At 37.4% G+C, this 19,681-nt stretch overlaps 1 protein-coding gene across 1 annotated transcript; it reads left to right on the top strand.

Moving 5' to 3' along the window:
- On the top strand, positions 1-19,253 carry si:dkey-225f5.4 (ZW10 interactor). Its single transcript, XM_056234682.1, has 10 exons — positions 1-53; positions 704-800; positions 2,219-2,342; positions 2,427-2,584; positions 2,839-2,895; positions 10,875-11,017; positions 11,243-11,408; positions 12,055-12,194; positions 17,150-17,312; positions 19,113-19,253. The coding sequence occupies exons 1-10, from the start codon at positions 31-33 to the stop codon at positions 19,176-19,178; spliced, it is 1,137 nt and encodes a 378-aa protein (XP_056090657.1). The 5' UTR covers positions 1-30; the 3' UTR covers positions 19,179-19,253.
- Positions 19,254-19,681: the final 428 nt, after the last annotated feature.

Here is a 19,681-nt window from a genome sequence, read left to right as displayed (position 1 = left end):
AGCGTTAGGCGGGTAAGTTTCAAAACACAAATGGCGACGGTGAGAGGCGAAGCGTGAGTATTATCTTACAAACTATAAGGAAAACGGCGTTTATTAGAACTAATGTTACGGTGTTTTATACTTTTTTAAATTACGCTGATGCTATAGGAATCAAGGGTTTACTTGAAAATGGTTTTATGTGTGTGGTGAAAGTACAAAGGCCTGAAAATGTGTCTTTCTTACAAAGTCACCGTTGTAATTGTAACGTTAGTTTTCAGGTATTTTTGTTACAGTGAAACGATGGCCATTTAAGTTAGTATTAGCCGCTGCCGTCATTACGTAGATATTTAAATCACTGTTAACCATTCAGGGTTTGGTTTTGCATCCAAACCACCCGTTCTCATAACTCTGTATCATGTTTGTGACAGCGTAAATTCGTTGCTACGTCACTATTTGAAATACACTGAGGAACTTTCACAAGATCATTTTGATGAATTAAATAATTTCCTTCATTATGTAAGACAATATATGTGCACGAGAGTGACAACCCTAAATGCATGTCCACTTAAGTTAATTGATAATTAATTGTGTATACAGGGTTTGGTTTCTTTCTTTTTTTTAAAGTAAAGTTTCCTTTGGGATTTGCTAATTCATGCATATCAAAACCTTTTCCATGGTAGTTTTTAAAGACAGTATATGAATAAATAATAGTCTCTGATTTCAGACTTCTGGAAAGGACTGACCCTTCCTTCTTGAAATCATGCAACACCACCGAACTGCAGGAAACAGGAGAGGGAGAAATTATGGCTCCTTATCTGATGGTAAATTTTTATTTATGTAACTGCAGTTTATGACGATGATGTCCCTTAAAAAAACACTGCTATGAAAAAATAATATAGGATTTCCTTCAAATTATGTAATAAAATATTGATGTTTTAAAGTCACCATGAAATCAGTATGTAGACAATTGACCCTTCGCTAAGCCACGCCCGAAAACCACCACTGGCCAATCGTGTCTTAGCAACCGTAACTAGGCGCGGGAGGTCTGGCAAGCTTTCGAGCAAGGGAAACATGCCGAAGCGTTGTGCGTATGGATTGTGCAAATCTGATACCCGGTATCCTAAAAGTTTGGACGGGGGAGTGAAATTTTTTTCCTTCCCGAAAATCTAAAAGCCGAAGGGAGAAATGCCGGGCGTGGATCAAGCAGTGTGTGAGACCCCATTCACAACTACATGTCCACAGGATTAACAAAAACACCTATTGCTTGGAAGTTGGAAATAATGACGGTTCTTTGTTCATAATGCATATATTTTAACGTAAAATAAGATGATTAAAGACAAGATGGAGGCTCACTGACATACTTTAAAATACATTTCGGCATTTTGTTAATCGACAGCCTACTACCCCTGACTGAGTAACGTTAACTTTAACCCAATCCGACCGCGGCTCTCCCGGTGTTATTCCACAAGATTTATTTCCTGTTTGATTTATAATTATTAGATTATTTTCACATCACTTACCCTGCTGTGCACGAACATAGCTGTTCCTCAATTTGTGTGTTTCCCATTTGAATGGTCAGCGTATGAGGCCTTGCGCTGGGACTATAGGCTTTAGCTAGCTTAAATTTTTATGAAATTATTCTCTAATCGGTTGCATACTATGTCGTGAATATATATCCCTCGAATGCATACTGCAGTCCCTTTTGTCTTGCTCTCTCAGATATTTCACATGTTCGCCAAAAATTACTAATTATCTCATTGGGAATATCTGACACCGGTGCATACACACTGTAATAGACGTGCCAGGCACAAAAACTTGACAGGCGTAGAAACAGTAACTAGGGAGGGCGGGGCTTATCGTAGGGTCAATTCTTTTTCTTTTTTTTATGGAATATTGCAGTATTTATTCTAAATGATTTACTCATGCAAATTACTGTTTTGTTAAATTCATCTGCCCCTGTAATCTTTAAACAAAACAAATTTCCCTTCCGTTTGCAATGACATCTCTTTTCTCTGATGACGTGTTTACTGACGCGAGGGCGGGGCAACCTGTCACTCACATGACATCACAGCAATGAACTACAACCATCCAATCAATTCCAGATGGACAAAATCAAGTCTCACCCTAAATTGTTCCTGTTTTCTTGCCTTACCACTCGCATATACATCACAACAAGGAAGAAAAGACTGTCACAACTTGCGTTTCATGCTGACTTTAAGGCATTTGTTTGTGTGCGTAGGACTGCAGGCGAAAACAGAAGCATATATTCAGGCAGCTGTGTGTGGTCCATGACATGATCCAGCTGCTGGCAGGTCTGGAGTCAGTGGATCAGCTGCTGAATGAGCCATGTCCCCAAAACCCAGGTAACACACACATCATGGATAATTGTACACGACTGTTTATTGCTAAACAAAGCAGTGAAATTATGCCTTGATTTGGGTGCACAGGTAATGAAGCTCGTTCTGCATGGAAGGCTTTAAAAGCAGAATATCAGGAGAGAGTTCAGGAGGTGGAAGGGCTGATCAGTGCTTTCCAGGTCCGCATGGAAGAGCTTCAGGGTAAACGGCAGAAACTGGAGACTCTACTGTCCACTCTACAGATAAAGGTAATCAGACTTCTTTATTTCATCAATACATGAAGAAAAATGGCTTTTTATCTGATTTATCAAACTAATTTGATTTAGATTTTAGATTCATCTGATTAAAAGCCAATTTTTTTGGCTGATTGTTGTTGCCCTTAAAAACGCAATGATAGAATGAGAGACCACTTTTATGATGTGGTTTTATGCAGCTATACATGGAGCTTCATACTTGCATTCTCATACTGTTGTATTGTACATTAAATCTCGTTCTCGTTTAGAAGGACGAGTGCAAAGAGAAGGAGAGAATCACAGCTAAACAAAATCAGAGAGCTGAGGTAAGGCATTGTTGTGGCAAAAATTCATCTCAAGCAAACATCACTGCGTAAGAGACAGTCAGAGTCAAATTATATAAAATAGAAGTATTTATTCTTGCAAGAATAGGAGCAGTCTAATACACAGTTGTTACCCTGTGCAGAAGAGTGACCCACCCCCAGACAGACTGAACTAGCTTTTATCTTAGTTTCAAGGCCTTCTTCCCCCCAGAGCCTTCCTCCCAGTAGTTTTCCATAGACGTCACTAGTTGGCCCATAAGCCCCCCTGCACCAAAATGGCCTTCTGACATCTAGGTCAGAGGTCCTTGTTCGTCTGTTCTCTGGAGTGTCTCCCTCTTCTGCCTCCCCAGGTACATAAACAGAATCTTCTCTCACTACAAGTGAGAGACACACATGTGACATTCTTTGAATCATCTATATTTTACACATTGAATAGGTTCTCTCTCTTATGATATCTGTTAGGGATCAATGACTATTAAAATTTCCACAACAAATTCCCGCTTTTTATCATTCTGATTACCCATAATCATAACAATAAACAATAAGACAAATTTTAAGTCATATCATCACACTTATACTCTTCATCTCTGATTTTTTGCATAAATGATCACTCTCCTTGAACCTGTGAAGAAAAGTTTAGAATGAAGAAGCATAAGGCTGTTTTTGTGGGGGAAAGGCCCCGTAATATTTTAGCTAGCAAGTAAACATTTTTACGACGCCGGGCTAAGCGAGAAATCTCTGTTCCTGCGCTCCTGTAAACAGACCCTCAGTCACGCCAGTAAGGAAAAAGGTAGTTATAACATAGTAAGGAAACAAACAGATAAAAGTATAATAAAAATCACTCAGTTTCAAACCCTATCTTTGTACGCCATCTCGTAACACGGATGACCGCTGCTTGTAACCTTCTTTAAATCTTTTGCCCTTAATCTTTCTCAGAAAATAAACAAATAGAAGAAAAACAAACAGAACATACATTTAACACATATCTCACTGTAGCTCCCGCTACCTGTATCGTCACATAATTTTGTTCATCCTTGGGATAGACTGTCATTTTCACCAATTGAACAGACAGCATGTTTCACCTGTCACTGTAATCATATTCACCCATGAATAACAAAATTATTAGAATAACAATCCTAACTCCTATCATTAAGCCTTTTCCATTATTCTACGCCCATCTCCATATTTCACCTCGGTTTTCCTAACCATATTTTGTTCACTTCTAATTCAATTTAGTAAGCTCTATTTAATGCCATATTTAACAAAATCTAACCAGAGAAGTCTTATAATTTTATCCATTCTTCTAACCAATGCAGTTGTTCAATATTAACTCTAATATTTCCATTACGGACACAATCAATATATTTTCTACATTTACAATCAAATCAATACCTAGTTTGATTCAATCAAACAAAATCATCACAAAAACAGATTCTTCTGTTAAACTTAAACCATCAGTTGTGTTGATCATCTCGTTCGCCCCACGGACTATGGGATGGTTGTGGCCTGTCGGTGTTGTCTAAGGTGAGAGGCTTGGACCCAGGTGTCACACTCTCCAACCATTTTCTGATCCTTATAAGGTTTTCCCTTATATCACGACCGCACCCCCACTGGAGTGAACTGTCACCTGTGAATGGAGACCTTAAGTATTTTGTTAGTGACCGCTTGTCTAGCCGCTCGTCCCCTTTGGTGTGACCTGTGGAATCAACAACCTGAAACATTATCTCCGGATAATTTCTTGCTCACTTAATAGCACTCGGAGTACTTTTCCCCTGAAAACACATATCCACTTTGCTTACGTTAACAAGTCAATATTCATACATTTGGAAACAGAATCAGTTCAGCTTGATGCAATCCATCCTGACATTCTGTAAAAGGAAAATTTTAATTTATGCGCTGCGCAGGTGTAGCACCTTTCTTCCACAATAATAACCCAGGCCAGGACAGTTAGCCAAATTCATCCATAACCATTATTTTATTGGGCACATTTTGCTCTGTCTCCCAATCCTGCATGCTCTCTGTAAAGAGAAACTAATTTCGAGGTTATTGTCAGATAGTAAAGTACGTAGTTTCTTTTGTCTACTGTTCTCCCGTGGCCTTCGATGCCCTGGCGTTTCCTGTTGAAAACAATCTTTGTTATTGGTGTGTGTGGCACTCACAGACATCAATTTTGTTAGGCAGAAAAATGGCTTCTTTCAGGGCTTTTATCCAAATACCCCTAGTGTTCTCCCAACATTTATTCAGCAAATGTGAACCCCTTAATAAACCATATTTGGCAATTGTTATACCATCCCCCTTTTGATGCACGACACAACTCGAGCATCAATTTAACATAACATTTAACATAGTGTTTTTGATAAAGTTTGCCATCAACACTAATCCAAACATTGTCCTTCAGACAAATTTCCTCCAGACATCTTTCCCTGTCTCTGAAACAAAAATATTACATTCTTCACTTAAAGCCACAATCTCATCTTCTTCTCGCAGTATTTGAAGGGCAACGGCCCTCAGTCTCACAGCAAATGCCGCTTTTCAGGCCTGTTGTTTGGTCTCTCAAGTCAGTCATCTACAAACATTTTCCAAAGTCATCAATTGTTTCTATCAGGTCAGGTCGTGCTGTACAGACTTGGTCATTGTCAGTCAATCATTTCTCCCCCTTTGTTCACAATAATCATAAATGTGAGGGGCTCTCTTGATAATTTCATGTTGGCTTAGCCAATATGTCACTTTGTTGTTTCCCTCAAATCTACAACATTTTCATTTATCTCAGCCCATGCCAGATGGTGATCTACCACTACACTTCTACCTAATTTTACATCTGTTCATTATTCATTTGATTTTTAGACAAGTCAGCTGGGTTGTTTTGTTTCATTATCATTATTTTGCTTCAGCTTGCTCTAGCAGGCCGATAACAGAAAGACAGACACAGTTACCATCCCTTCCTCCGCTCAAGCAGTCTCTCTCACTATAAACAAATAATATTTCCCCCCCCCCAGCCTCCTAAGGCTGTAACTTAGACAAAATTTGTATTCATTACAATAACCTTTGACCATTCACCTTTGTTATCCAGACTTTTCTCAAATCTACAAAAGCTGTCTTCATCTTTAGCCACCACCATGTCTAACGACCTTCAAGAGTTAAAACTATGTTATAACATATTAGTTCAAAATCAACACTATGATTTTCCTTGCCCATAAGGCAACCAGTACATAAAAAAAATGTTATTACTGTCTCCACAACAACTAATGGGAATCACTTCATGGCCTCAGCTGGCTCTTGAAAGCCCACTCCTGTTCGCCCTTTATCTATAATCTCCATCAGGGTGTTTTCCCCTGGCATATTTGCAGACGCTTGTCACAATAGAAAACAAGCCATACAACTAATGCGGTTTCTTCTGGCGAGTGGTATATATCGAGGAGCTTTGCTTTATTGGGGAGACATGCCGTGACTCGTCACCGCGTCATCTCCCCTTAACGCCATAAGGACGCTGCTGGCCTCACAGCTCCTGCTCAACCCTCATACCTGTCTCACATAACACACCTCCATTCAGGAGATGCCCAATGACTTTACGTGATCCACTCTGGCTTGGGTTGCCCCCTGTCAGGCCAATAGAAGGTCGTACCCGTCATAGAGATGGCCACTCGTGCCCACTGGTGACCGCTCTTTCCAATCACACAATCAGTTCTCTTCAACAGAACTCAGCTGTTTTCTGGAGCTTAGGAAAGGCACGTTCAAGAGTCATCCAGAGCCATTCCGATTGCCTAATAGTGTTCACATAGGGAGACAGATTAATAACAACAGTATTTAATCACTTAAATCCATTAACCATCTTAAAAGCAGAAACCTAGCTGCTTAGATTTATACTCAGTGAATTTAGATCACAACCGTACATTCAGTGTACTTCATCTGTAGCCGGAGCCATCGGTCCTGAATGGTGGAGACTAAATCAGACAAAGAAGTTACTGGTCCTAAAATAAGCTAATCAAAATGTCATCTCTATCTGTATTATTATTTTAAATACTTCTTTAAAGTCATTCAGTTTTACTTTTAAAACAAATTGCTCTCTAAATGGTTTCTTTTACCATCTCTGTGTCTATGATTCTTCAACTGAAACACTGTGCTTTACTTATTATCACAGATACCAGCTTTTAGCTGACTCATTGAATGAGAGAGACTCTGAGACTCTATTGGATGGTACACTGCTCTCTCATATACTTCTAACATCAAACATTTATCTATCATCTTTTAACTCTATCCCAGCTTAAGGCATCTTTGCCAGATATTACATACGGTTTCAAATAAACATATTATTTATATTTGTCTTTTGCCCACACATCAGGAAATTTAGGCATTACAAATTTCCACTCAGATTGAGTCTCTGTCGCACTGGTAGTTTCAGGCACAGCACACATCAGATTTTAGATAAGCGAACTGTTTCATTACAGCCCATAGCAAACTTATCTTTTGAAAGCAAAACATCAGCTTCTAGTTCTTTCATGGTCAACACTAGCAGGCCTTTTTTGTTTAATCAAATGCCTCTCTATACATTTTACATTTAGCAACTCTTAATCCTATAACACTGCTTCTGCTTATTTGTTCTTACATAATGGTAATTATTCTAGTTCTCAATAACGTTTCACATTTCTCAATCTCAATTTTAGTTGTCAAGTTCTCAATTACCATAACTTAATATCTGACCTCAAAGTTTTCTCTTCTAGGAGTTTATCAGTCTCCAATCAGGATTCACACTAACTTTTACAAGGCTACTGCCTCTTTTGCAGTTATTATAAATCATCTTTGAGATCTGTCTCTCTATATTACCTGAACCCTTTTAAAAATGCTTAATTAAAACACAATTCTCCTTCTAGTTACCTTTACTATATTTTGCAACTCACATTTGTTGCAGTCATTCATTTTGCATCAACCTGTATTCAATTCACTTATAAAAATTACTATTATAGATCTTTTCTTCAAAAGGATTCACTTTAAGACTTCAATCTTTTGACCTTGTTTTTTATCTCTTATTTCTCAGACCAAAAATTGTCACTGTCGTCATTTAAACACTGATCTATTTTCAAACCAATATTATTACCAGAAATGTGTTGTCATTTTATCACATTTTTAAACACCTTCTCGGTGGTAATTTACAGTTACCTACTAAATTGTCCTGATGACCACCATTAAAACACTCTCTGTCATCTGGTGAATCTGTTTCAGCCTCAACTTCAGCATCAGACACCTGTCCTTGACTATAGTTTGATCACTGTGAGCTTGCAAACGGCTCCAACTAACTGCACACTCTTGAAGCAGTGTGTCCCATTCAGGAATGTAAACAGACCCACTGATAAGCAGTTCTCTGTATTCCTTTGACCATCCACCAATGGCGGATTCAAATCACAATAGCCAAATCATACTCTTTATCATTATTATTGGCAGAACATAATTTCATGAGCAGCACAGAAAATGCTCAAAATATTCGAATTTGTTTTCTGTCTTTACCTTAGTAATTTGGTATTATCATCAACAACACTAATTACAAGTACTGTTGCTGTTATCCCCGCTTATCTTTTACAAAACATCATCTGCAAATCTCTTCAAAGTGAGATCTTCAGAGCAGAGCTGTTTACAGCATTTGCTCTCTTCTGTCTCACTATTTATTTACTTATTTATTTTCCCGGACTGTTCCGTTACTCTTCATAAAGTGTAACAATTTCTACATCATTATTTTCATTACAACTGGTTTGAAGCCTTTTTCCTCCATCACATTATTGTCTCAGTCTTATCTCTACTGTTTCTCCAAAACAGATTATATTACTCAGTCCGTAAATTACACAGACAACCATTATAGCTACTTGCTTCAATACCCTTATTTTCTTAACATTAATAAAATAAAGCAGATATATCATCATTTCAATCATTATTTTATCAAAATCTAGAATTGTTCCCCATTCTGCTTAAAACATTCTTCATATCATGTTAATCCCTGTCAATCATACAATGCCTTATTTTATTCTAAAACTGTTCATATCATTTAAACATTTTACATTTGACTTCCATAAATTCTATCAGACCATGTCTATTTTCATCACATATAGTTTTCTACTATATTTCTCCTTTCTTTTCCCTACATGCCAGTTCCTTCATTATCCTCTCCTTTCTTTTCTCAAACATGCCAGTTCCTTCATTATCTAACCAGTACATGATTGTTTGAAACAATCCCCACACACACATGTCTCACACACCACCTTTTTGTTTTTTTCACTTCCCTCTATTTCACACAGACAGCCTTATTGCTTCTTGCTACTTCAATCCTTGTCATATAAATTTAAGTTCTATAGACATCTAATGTCATGCATCCATTTACTGGATGAAGAAGTAAAAAACATTTTTCTCCTGGCAGTTCGACATTTTTATCTTCAAGCCAATAATCCATTATCTGTTCACATTTTTACACACATGTTGAACGCAGCCACAACAACCTTTTGTCCCGCTGCCCTGTTCCACTGATTCTCGCACACTCTTAGTCTATTTGTGCTCATGGTAGCTCATGATCATGGTATTTTCTCAGTTTTTTCCCAATATCTAAAACATACATTTCCCCCCATACTTTCCTAGTTCTACAGAAAACCGGTGTATCAAATTTCGCAAGCTTGCTTTTGAGACATCCCCATACTGGCTGCTTTCTGTTCTCTGTGGATTTCTCTTCAACGCGCGTTTTCTTTAATCTGTTTAGGCGTCCCTAACAAATCCGATTCTTTTCTTTTAACCCAAATCGGTCGGGTTGCACTATTAGTGCCCTCCTAATTATGGTTTACCAAAAAATTCTGGTTCCCCCTAATTAGCCTCAGTACCTAAAAACAATTTGCTCCGTCGTGGAACAACTAATTTTCAGGGTACCTATCTGTTTGAAATCTCTTGATCTGTTACAGTTCTCACTTAATCCCAGATTATTTATCTGCTTGAAATTTCTTGTTCTGTTACAGACCTCAATTAATCTCAGATTTTTCCCTCGTATCTGTTTGAAATTTCTTGATCTATATAGATCTCAATTAATCTCAGATTACGTACCACAGAAACAGCCTTCAGCCAATATGGTTCAATTTCACTCTTCTCCCCAATTAAACTGAATTTAATTAACTTACCCAAAAGAAAATAAATTGAACTGTCTCTTACCAGAGATGCTTCTGTTGCCACCTGCGGGTTCTTTAGATTCCAGTGGTCGATTCTCCCGGCCCTGATATCGGTCGGCCCCTCTCTCTCAAGTTTACGAGGTAGAGCTGGAACTTACTTAGTCCAGGTGGCCAAACACCGTCCGATCTCAGGTCCAGGAGGCACGTCCAAGGAATGTCACTTCTGACACCAAAACTGTTGTGGCAAAAATTCATCTCAAGCAAACATCACTGCGTAAGAGACAGTCAGAGTCAAATTATATAAAATAGAAGTATTTATTCTTGCAAGAATAGGAGCAGTCTAATACACAGTTGTTACCCTGTGCAGAAGAGTGACCCACCCCCAGACAGACTGAACTAGCTTTTATCTTAGTTTCAAGGCCTTCTTCCCCCCAGAGCCTTCCTCCCAGTAGTTTTCCATAGACGTCACTAGTTGGCCCATAAGCCCCCCTGCACCAAAATGGCCTTCTGACATCTAGGTCAGAGGTCCTTGTTCGTCTGTTCTCTGGAGTGTCTCCCTCTTCTGCCTCCCCAGGTACATAAACAGAATCTTCTCTCACTACAAGTGAGAGACACACATGTGACATTCTTTGAATCATCTATATTTTACACATTGAATAGGTTCTCTCTCTTATGATATCTGTTAGGGATCAATGACTATTAAAATTTCCACAACAGCATCCATTTATTTTATACTTCTTGATTTGGCTAGTTAGCTCCAATAATTTCAACTTTTCTTCACCAAAATGAAGCTGTGGGACAAACTGGTTGAATCAAATTGTTTAAATTCTCATTCCTTTCTCTCACGCACAGAAACAAATCAGCTTTCAGTTGGAAGATTCCTTCCAGGCAGCCCAGAACGCCTTGAATGTGTGTGATGTTCATCTGTCTAAGCTCAAGGATGAGTTTGAAAGACAGCAGGCTCGAATTAGTGACTGGACTCTATTAAGGGACAGGTGAGTTTGTATACACTACTGTTGAAAAGGTTGGGGTCAGTTTTTTTTATTTCAGAAATTAATTATTAATAAAACTATTATTCAGCAAGGATGCATCAAATTGATCAAAAAGGACAAAAACATTTATAATGTTACAAAATATGTCTATTTCGATTGTTGTGACTGATTACACTGTCACACTAATAAACTCCCCTTTTTCTTTGTTTTATTTTCTTTGTCTCTCAGGCTGCAAACCTTGGTCACAGTGACTCACAGAAATATGCAGTATAGGCTGCTCTCAGTCAGTCCCTCTGAGCTGTGCCTTGAGCTTTTGCCTCGTGCTGCCGAAAAATCACTTGAACCGCTGCGTGTCTCCGTCACCATGACAGCCAGTGACGAGTTCCATCTTCAGGTACTGTGTCTCACAGCATATATTTCTGCTGAGAGTGGTGAAATGTGAAGTAAGGGATGAGCTGCCTGATTTCAAAAGAGGATCATGCTTATCATAAAACATACTTTGTTCATGTACTCATATGTAGTGCAGTAGATACTTTTTTTGTTGTATTTTTGTTCTAGTTAATATAGCATTATAGATGTGTAAAGGTGTGTGTATATATATATTAATAAAAATTGAGATTCAACTCAAACTTTTCACTCACATTGTTATGAATATACTATAATTTGTACTGCTGTAAAAAAAAAAATTGCATTCTTGTCCTATGTACAGTACAATATTAAAGTTTTTTTTTTTAAGTGTTGAAACGCTAAGGCAATTTAAGGCTTTTATTTTCTAAGATTGTATTTACGTAATTATAAAAAAAAAATTTTTGAAGAATAATCAAGAAAGATGTTAACATATTGTTACTGTTTGAAATAACTAATGAAAAACTTTTGAATGGTAGTGATCATATGGTGGTAATAAAATTATATGACTAAATCTTTGTTTTTGTCAGTGCTTAGAGCTAATATTCCTCTAGAACTACATTTCTTTTAAGTTTTACCTGGTTTTCATTTTGCTTCATTACATTATTTTGAATGTACCTCTTTCCTGTCTGCAGGTGTTTCAGGGAACGGCTGGCCTGGTAGAGGAGGCGGTGAACGGCCCGCTTAGGCAAGTGAGCGCCGCCCTTGTGGAGGTGATGGAGCGGTACATAAGTCAAGGAGAGATGCTATCTGAGATTCAGGCTCTTCACTCCAGGTACATTTTCTTAAAGTATAATCAATCATATCAAACGCTGATAAAGAAGAAGGTGGTTCATAAAAACCCAAAGACATCATACAACTCATCCTCAAAATGAAAATCTTACTGTAACCTGTGAAATGTGTGACGGCTGCATAGTTTTGTCTTCTTTCAACATGTTTTTGAAAAATTTCGCTCAAAATACAAGTGTCCTAATACTGATAAACAGACACTATTTGACGGACAGGGTCGTAAAAATTCTGTCATCTATTATTATCCGTCATTTTAATTTTCATATTTTAATGATAAGATGTTTAATAGCTTTTGTTTTTGTTCACATATTCATTTTTAATCATGACCTGAAAGGACAAGCATATAGGCTAGATTATACATTTAGTTACTTCTAAAGAGAGCAGAGACTGTGAGTCACTTTTCATGCTCAACACCACAGGAAGATATCATTGGAATCTAGGGCTGGGCGATAAAACGATAACGATAATTATCGCGATATATTTTTTCTCGATAAAACGATATCAAGAGGTCGATAAATGTTCGATAATGTGTATGCGCCAAAAGCGGAACGAAACTCATTTGAACCGCGCGCGCCTCACGGACTGTTTATCCGCTCGGCTCAAAGTCCAAACGGCAGCGCGAGCTCACTAGAGCAGACGCGTTTACTCTGACCGTCTCGCTCACGAGATCCAGTGAGAAGCGCTTAAGTTCAGCGAAGAACACAAATGTCCAGTTTAAATCAGTTCAAAGGCAGATGAAACACCGCTGACAAACAGGAGAAACACTGCGCGCAGAATCTGAATTGATACTGAATCCATTTAGCCTACCATGGATTTACTGTAACGTTAGCCTAGTAATATTAACTGCACCATGAAATGTGGGAAATACATATTGAATTGTATAATATTATTAATGTAGACAATGTATTAAATGACTAATGGAATATAATTACAGTATTTAATAATGTATTTAACTGTTAGGCTACTGTTTTTCATACAAATACCATAGAAACCATAAAGTTACATTTTGCCATGATAGTGAGGTGCTATAGGCTGTACCTGGCTTTATCTGTGGTTATCATGATCTAAATGCATAATACTGGATGACCAATGGTTAATTTTAATAAAACTCAAACAGTCAGAATATTACATTTTACCAAATAAAAATGTGGTCCTTAAATAAAAACAAACAAACAAACAGATGTTACTGTTTTTGTTAATGAACATAAATTTAACATAGTAGTATTAGCTTGAGTTAGGATGCAGATTTACTGTCAACTCACTGTCAAATATGCATTTCGAGGCAAAACATGTAATTTGAATATTGCAGCCTGCACTGCAAACTGTGCTGAAGAAATATTTTTCTTTTCAGATATTTATTTTGTTAAGGAAAAATGACAAATGTTTGAATGTTCTACCTCAGATTTTTAAAACCACAACGCTCTGGTTTATACAACTTTCACTTAGGAGCAAAAATCTGCCTTTAAACTTGAAAGAAATAAAGATTTGACATTTATCGTGATAATTATCGATATCGACTGATATATAAAAAAATATCGTGATAAATTTTTTTGGCCATATCGCCCAGCCCTATTGGAATCGCTTTCAGAATGATTTTATCCAGCTGATGAATGATAAAAACATTGACAGCCAATCAGAATACATCCTGCTGTAAAGAGCTTGTGCATTTAAAGTGACAGACAAGCACGCGCTTATAATAAACAGAACGATGCCGTCCGTTGGTGTGGACGTTAATATAGTTGTCTTTATGGTTATCGTTCTTGGTGTGAACGGGCCTTAAAGGTCCCCTGACATGAAATTTTCACTTTCTGAGGTTTTCTAACATTAATATTAGTTCCCCTAGCCTGTATTTGGTCCCCTCGTGTCTAGAATTTTCAATCGGTGTAAACCGAGCTTTGGCTATTTTTCTCTTCTCTGCAGCTCAGAGCTTTCTCTCCATTGGCTGATCTTGAATCTCCTCCTTATGACGTCATAGTTTACCATTGGTTACCATTGGTTCCGTATTAATTACAAGGTCTTGCTTTTGACTTATAAAGCTCTAAATGGTTTAGCTCCAGTCTATTTAACGGATCTTCTATCGCCCTATAATCCATCGCGCTCATTAAGATCACTAAATTCGAGGCTTCTGGTCATTCCTAGGATATCCAGATCCACCAAAGGAGGGAGAGCATTTTCACATTTAGCTCCGAAGCTCTGGAATAGCCTTCCTGATATTGTTTGTTGCTCAGACTCGTTCTCACTGTTTAAAACTAGACTAAAGACGCATCTATTTAGCCAGGCATTCATATAAATTTTTTAATCTTACGGTTACTGTAAATTCGGCCTCTACTTCATAAACGCCAGAGGAGAACTGGCCCCGAATGAGCCTGGGTTCTCCAAAGTTTTTTTTTTTTTTTTTTTTCATTGGGTCATCTGATGGAGTTTTAGGACACCATCGGGTCACTTGATGGAGTTTTTCGGTTCCTTGCCACTGTTGCCTTTGGCTTGCTCAGTTGGGGATATTCAAATTAAATGACCCATCATGCCACTGATCATCTCTACCAAACTTGGATGTCTTTTCCAGTAATAAACAAACACTGTTAATTTGTTTTGATTGATACTGTGAAGCAGCTTTGATACAAACTGTATTGTGAAAAGCGCAATATAAATATATTTGACTTGACTTGACTAGGATGAAAATAATCTTATTTAAATGGTGAACAAATTATACAGAAAGCGATCAAAGAACAATCTTTCCACACCGCAAGTTTTTCTGGCCAACTCATTATGAAATCAATGACGCACGTTACACTGCACAACGAAGCTCTTACTGTATGTACATCATCGTGTTTGCATTGGTGAAAGCATTAGAGAGAGCAGAAACTGCGTTTCAATGATAAGATCTTCATTCTCGCGATCAACACACTGTCATCTGCTTGCTCAATGCTCATCACGGCAACATTTTATGTGATAGGAATAGATCTAAATACTTTAAAAACTTCTCACGATTTGTTAATCTCGATAGCTGTAATAGTAAAAACGTATAATAGCAGTAGTAAAAGTATTCGAGAAAGTTTCGCATGTAATACATAGCTATTTCATATGCAAGCATGTCAGCCAATCACAGCAGTGGGCGGTTACACTGAATCCCACAGCAGACACGCCCCTTCAAACAGAGCGTTCAAATCAGAGGCTAAAATCAGGCTAGGAAAAATGCCTTTTATTTCTAAATTATGACTTTTTTATCTAAAAAACATACTAACATTATAAGGGCAACCCAGGAAACATTATAAAATAATAAAATAACCCCTTGTCAGGGGACCTTTAAAACACAAGCTTTTGTGCCTGAACTGGCTGATATAAACTCTGCAATATTACAAAATACAATTACGATTAAAATATGAATTACAGTTACATGTTACAATAGATCACCCTCAGTGTAATCTGGAAAAATGATGGACAGCCTTCAGATTTTTTTGTCACTGCAAAAAACATTCAGTCAATGATGGAAAATATTCGGTTAGCGCGACCTTTGCTCAGATTTATGATTATGTTTTGGATTTATTGAATCTCAGCTGCTGCAGAATGTTCTAATTTAAGTTAACAACTGTAAGGATGAAAATCAAATCAAATGAGCTTTATTGGCATGTTGGAAACTCAGAAGTGAAGACCAGTAGACTTGGTTGTATCTTTATTGAGAACACGAGCTGTCGGTAGCTGCAGTCATCAAGTCTAACTAAAGCAGTATACATTGTAGTTTATATACATTTCAAGGGGGGTGGGATTACATAGTGGTGGCATGTAAATGAAGTACAGGAGTCAGCCCATTTCCCCAGTCCTGATCTCATCAGCCTAACAGTCTCATTCAAATACATTGATGATAATCAGCCTAACTATTCAACAACTGAGCCAGGGGCTCCCTGAGCCATTAAAGACTGAGTCTCAGTAATCTGATTCATTTAACTTACAATAGAGAGAACAGGACTGGCAGGAATCTCATGCTTAACAGCTGATATCATCATCATTACCTTAAATGCTAAATTCAATTTACTCTACCTTAGTTTTTCATGTTATGATATTTTAAGGACATAAGATCAGCAGATCTTAAACAGATTCTTAAATTTGTAATCCTACACATGACTGTGTAAAATACCACAATATTGCCAAAGCAATAGACATATACAAACATATAGATAAATAAAAAAAACATTTCCATATTATACATAAATATATCGCAATAAAAAAAAAGTACAGAGTAGTTTAAAGGGATAAGAGGGTTCAGCCCTTGTCCCTCATATGATGACATGAAGAGACACACTGCGCTGCCAGATGAATACCCCTCTCTCTCTCTCTCTCTCTCTCTCTCTCTCTCTCTCTCTCTCTCTCTCTCTCTCTCTCTCTCTCTCTCTCTCTCTCTCTCTCTCTCTCTCTCTCTCTCTCTCTCTCTCTCTCTCTCTCTCTCTCTCTCTCTCTCTCTCTCTCTCTCTCTCTCTCTCTCTCTCTCTCTCTCTAACAAACATTCTGCATAATATGCTGGGTATGATTAATGGCATAAGATTTTATCATCTCATACATCTATTTTAAGTGTAACCATAACCAGATATTGTCGTTAAAGCCTTTCACTTACAAATGTTTTAAATAGCTTTGATTTGGTATTAACATTAATGTGCTATCTATTGCAATACAAAATCGTCAAACTATAGCAATGCTCTACCACATATTTTGCTATTATAACTGCACTTATTTCCATCGTTGGTATAAGTAGCAGTGGTAATGGACAAGAAATGTTCATTTTTCTACCATTTTTCTGATAACGTTTCTTTAGTCGTTCGGCAATCCTGCAGCCTGAACCCCTGTAGTGAAACCACCCTTACACAACACCGGAACTCAGCATTACTACTTTACAGCAATAAAAGGGGAAACTCGTATTGCATGATGAATCATTTTTGTTTGCTTCATCAGGTTTGCGATTGATTGGTGTCCTGCTGAAAAGCTTCTGATCTTTCTCAAGACTGCGACCACCGTATGTCACCTGAGGGTTGAGGAGGGTTACCCATCACACGGTCGAGCTACTCTCCTGTCTGTGAGAAAAGACGGCAATCTGTTTGATATCACCAATCTACAGGTAAGGAAGAGTGAAAAGGTTTGGTTTCAGTTTGCTGATCCATGTTGTATGTCCACTTTATAAATATTGTGCCATGTTTGAATTTTATTTTTTATTTTATTTTTTTCATTTAAAGCTGCAGTCCGTATCTTTTCCTCTTTTTCGCCATCTCTCTGTTCGAAATCTGTAACTGCAGTGATTCGCGGATTTATCATCTTTACGTGGGTTGTAAATCGGCATGAAACAGCGCGGATGAACACAGTGCTTTGAGGCGAGTGCTGCTGTCAGTCACCGCGCTCTGTGGATACTGTCATACAGAATCACAGATTCACTTTTTGAAAGTTTGACCAACATAAGAATTTTCATAAGAAAATGTCTTCTGAACAAGCAAGTAAAATCCATTTTTGTTCTGACCAACTAAGGGGGAAAAAGCATTCGACATGATAAGCTTCGTTAGATTTAATCAACGCGATTTACAGCAACCGTGCAAATTATAGCCTACTTTGTTCTCAAATTGTTCATGTTAACAACATCAGCATTGCGTGACTAATGTTAAATTTAATGTGTTTTATGGTTAGCAGCGTAGTTCAGAATTCATATTCTCCATAATAGCAAAACGAGAAAGGCACAACAAAGGAAACTCCATAACTGTGTGAATTAAGAAAACGTACTGTTACACGATTGAACTATTGAAATGTCTTAACTTACTTGTTCAGCAGAAAAAAGCTGTCTCTTCTTCCGTTTTGAACCCCTTCAAAACACGGAGTTCACGCACTTTTCAAAAGCCCCGCCGATGTTTAAATCCTTGTGTTCGCATGAGACGGTTTCTTTCTCTTTCTCTAGCCACTTTAAATCCGAAGTACGAAGTCTTTTGGGTTTTATAACTGCTGAATCTCCAGTTGACACTGTTGATTGTTGTTTGGATCTTTCTGGATGCCATAAGTTTAATTATGTAAAGTGCTGCGAGAAAAGCCTATACATCTAAACATCTCGTCACGCGCAGTATAGCCGGCTAGCCGAAACTCCTTCTTTATGTGTACGGGTGTGACGTAATGACGCAAAGACATGCTCGAATTTCCCGCGGAAACCCACCAGTTCCACTGGAATTAAAATCATTATTACAAGCTAACCGTTTTGAATCTAGCTATGGCAAGCAGATAGTTTTGACCACTGGCAGAATACGTTTTTTTTTTTATATAATTATTTTGGATTATTTTTAACTTAAAAAAGTTACGGACTGGAGCTTTAATTTAATGACAACCGTCTAGCATAACATTTTCCTTACACTTTGAAAGCATTTGATTGTACACTTCTTAATCTTTTTTTAAAGGGTTTCAAGTGAATATATATATTACATATCATGAATTTTTAATTCATAGATATCATTACACTTTTGGGGAGTCGCACCACATGACATTTTACAACCTGAACTAGCCATGCTATGTAAAACCATAAAAAAAATATTATTTCCCAAATAAATAAGTGTAAAATTACACCAATCAACTTAATGTTGTTTATTTTAATTTCCTTAATTTAACCGTGTTGTAGAATTCTTTTGAAAGTATTATTTTATTATAGTTTTATTGTGAACAATTGTATCATCCTGACATTTTTTACTTTATGCTCCCCCAAACAATATCAAAATAGACTTTAATATATAATTTGCTCATCATAGAAGAGATGCATTGAAGTCATTGTATGTATGAATTGCATTTTCTAAATGTGTCCCCGAAGCAAGTAACTGGTAAATCCACTATTATAAGAGGTCAAGATGTTTCCAGCTTCAGTTCAGTTTATTCATTCATAAATGACTCTTTTCAGCCCTCAGAGCAACATCCTGTCCTGACAGAGTGGCTTGAGTTTCTCTCCTCCAATCCGAACATCTGATGTGAACGTCAAAATGTACTCCTGCCCTGACTCAGAAAGGAAGATCTCCATCACGTATGTCATGTCCTGAGTCAGAGTCTATTACATAACACGTACACTCTGCATTGTACAGTTCTAGTTGCATTGTTGATATATAAATGAATATTTGTATTGTGTCTGTGTACGTATTGTGAGTTATAAAGTGCTTTCAGTCTTTACCTAACAAACCCAGACTGTCTTTACTTTATAAATATTTTGCATAAAATTACTCTTCACCCGTATAAAAGGATTGAGCATTCAAATTTGAGGCTCATTACATGTTTTCATGTAGAAATGAGCTCTGCATTATTCTGTCAGTAATTACAGGAGGTCACATGTTTGTGTAAATAAAATTAATCTAAAATGTATTAAATGGCATCTAGTTTGACTTTTGCACGTCTACTCTTGTTTTTAACACTAGAGGGCAGCACTTTATGTAAGCACCACATGCACATTCCATATGCTGTTGTCTGACATAACAGGTT

Source organism: Rhinichthys klamathensis, unplaced genomic scaffold, assembly GCF_029890125.1.
Source record: "Rhinichthys klamathensis goyatoka isolate OS25496 unplaced genomic scaffold, OSU_Roscu_1.1 h1tg000401l_1, whole genome shotgun sequence".
Classification (NCBI taxonomy): domain Eukaryota; kingdom Metazoa; phylum Chordata; class Actinopteri; order Cypriniformes; family Leuciscidae; genus Rhinichthys; species Rhinichthys klamathensis.
This window is presented reverse-complemented; position numbering and strand designations above follow the sequence as displayed.

Bases quoted from the DNA above. Each gene is read 5' to 3' on its own strand.
- si:dkey-225f5.4 (XM_056234682.1), top strand. From the start codon at position 31: ATGGCGACGGTGAGAGGCGAAGC. The intron at 801-2,218 runs GTAAATTTTTAT...TTGTGTGCGTAG, and splicing joins TTATGGCTCCTTATCTGATG to GACTGCAGGCGAAAACAGAA. The intron at 11,409-12,054 runs GTACTGTGTCTC...TCCTGTCTGCAG, and splicing joins GTGACGAGTTCCATCTTCAG to GTGTTTCAGGGAACGGCTGG.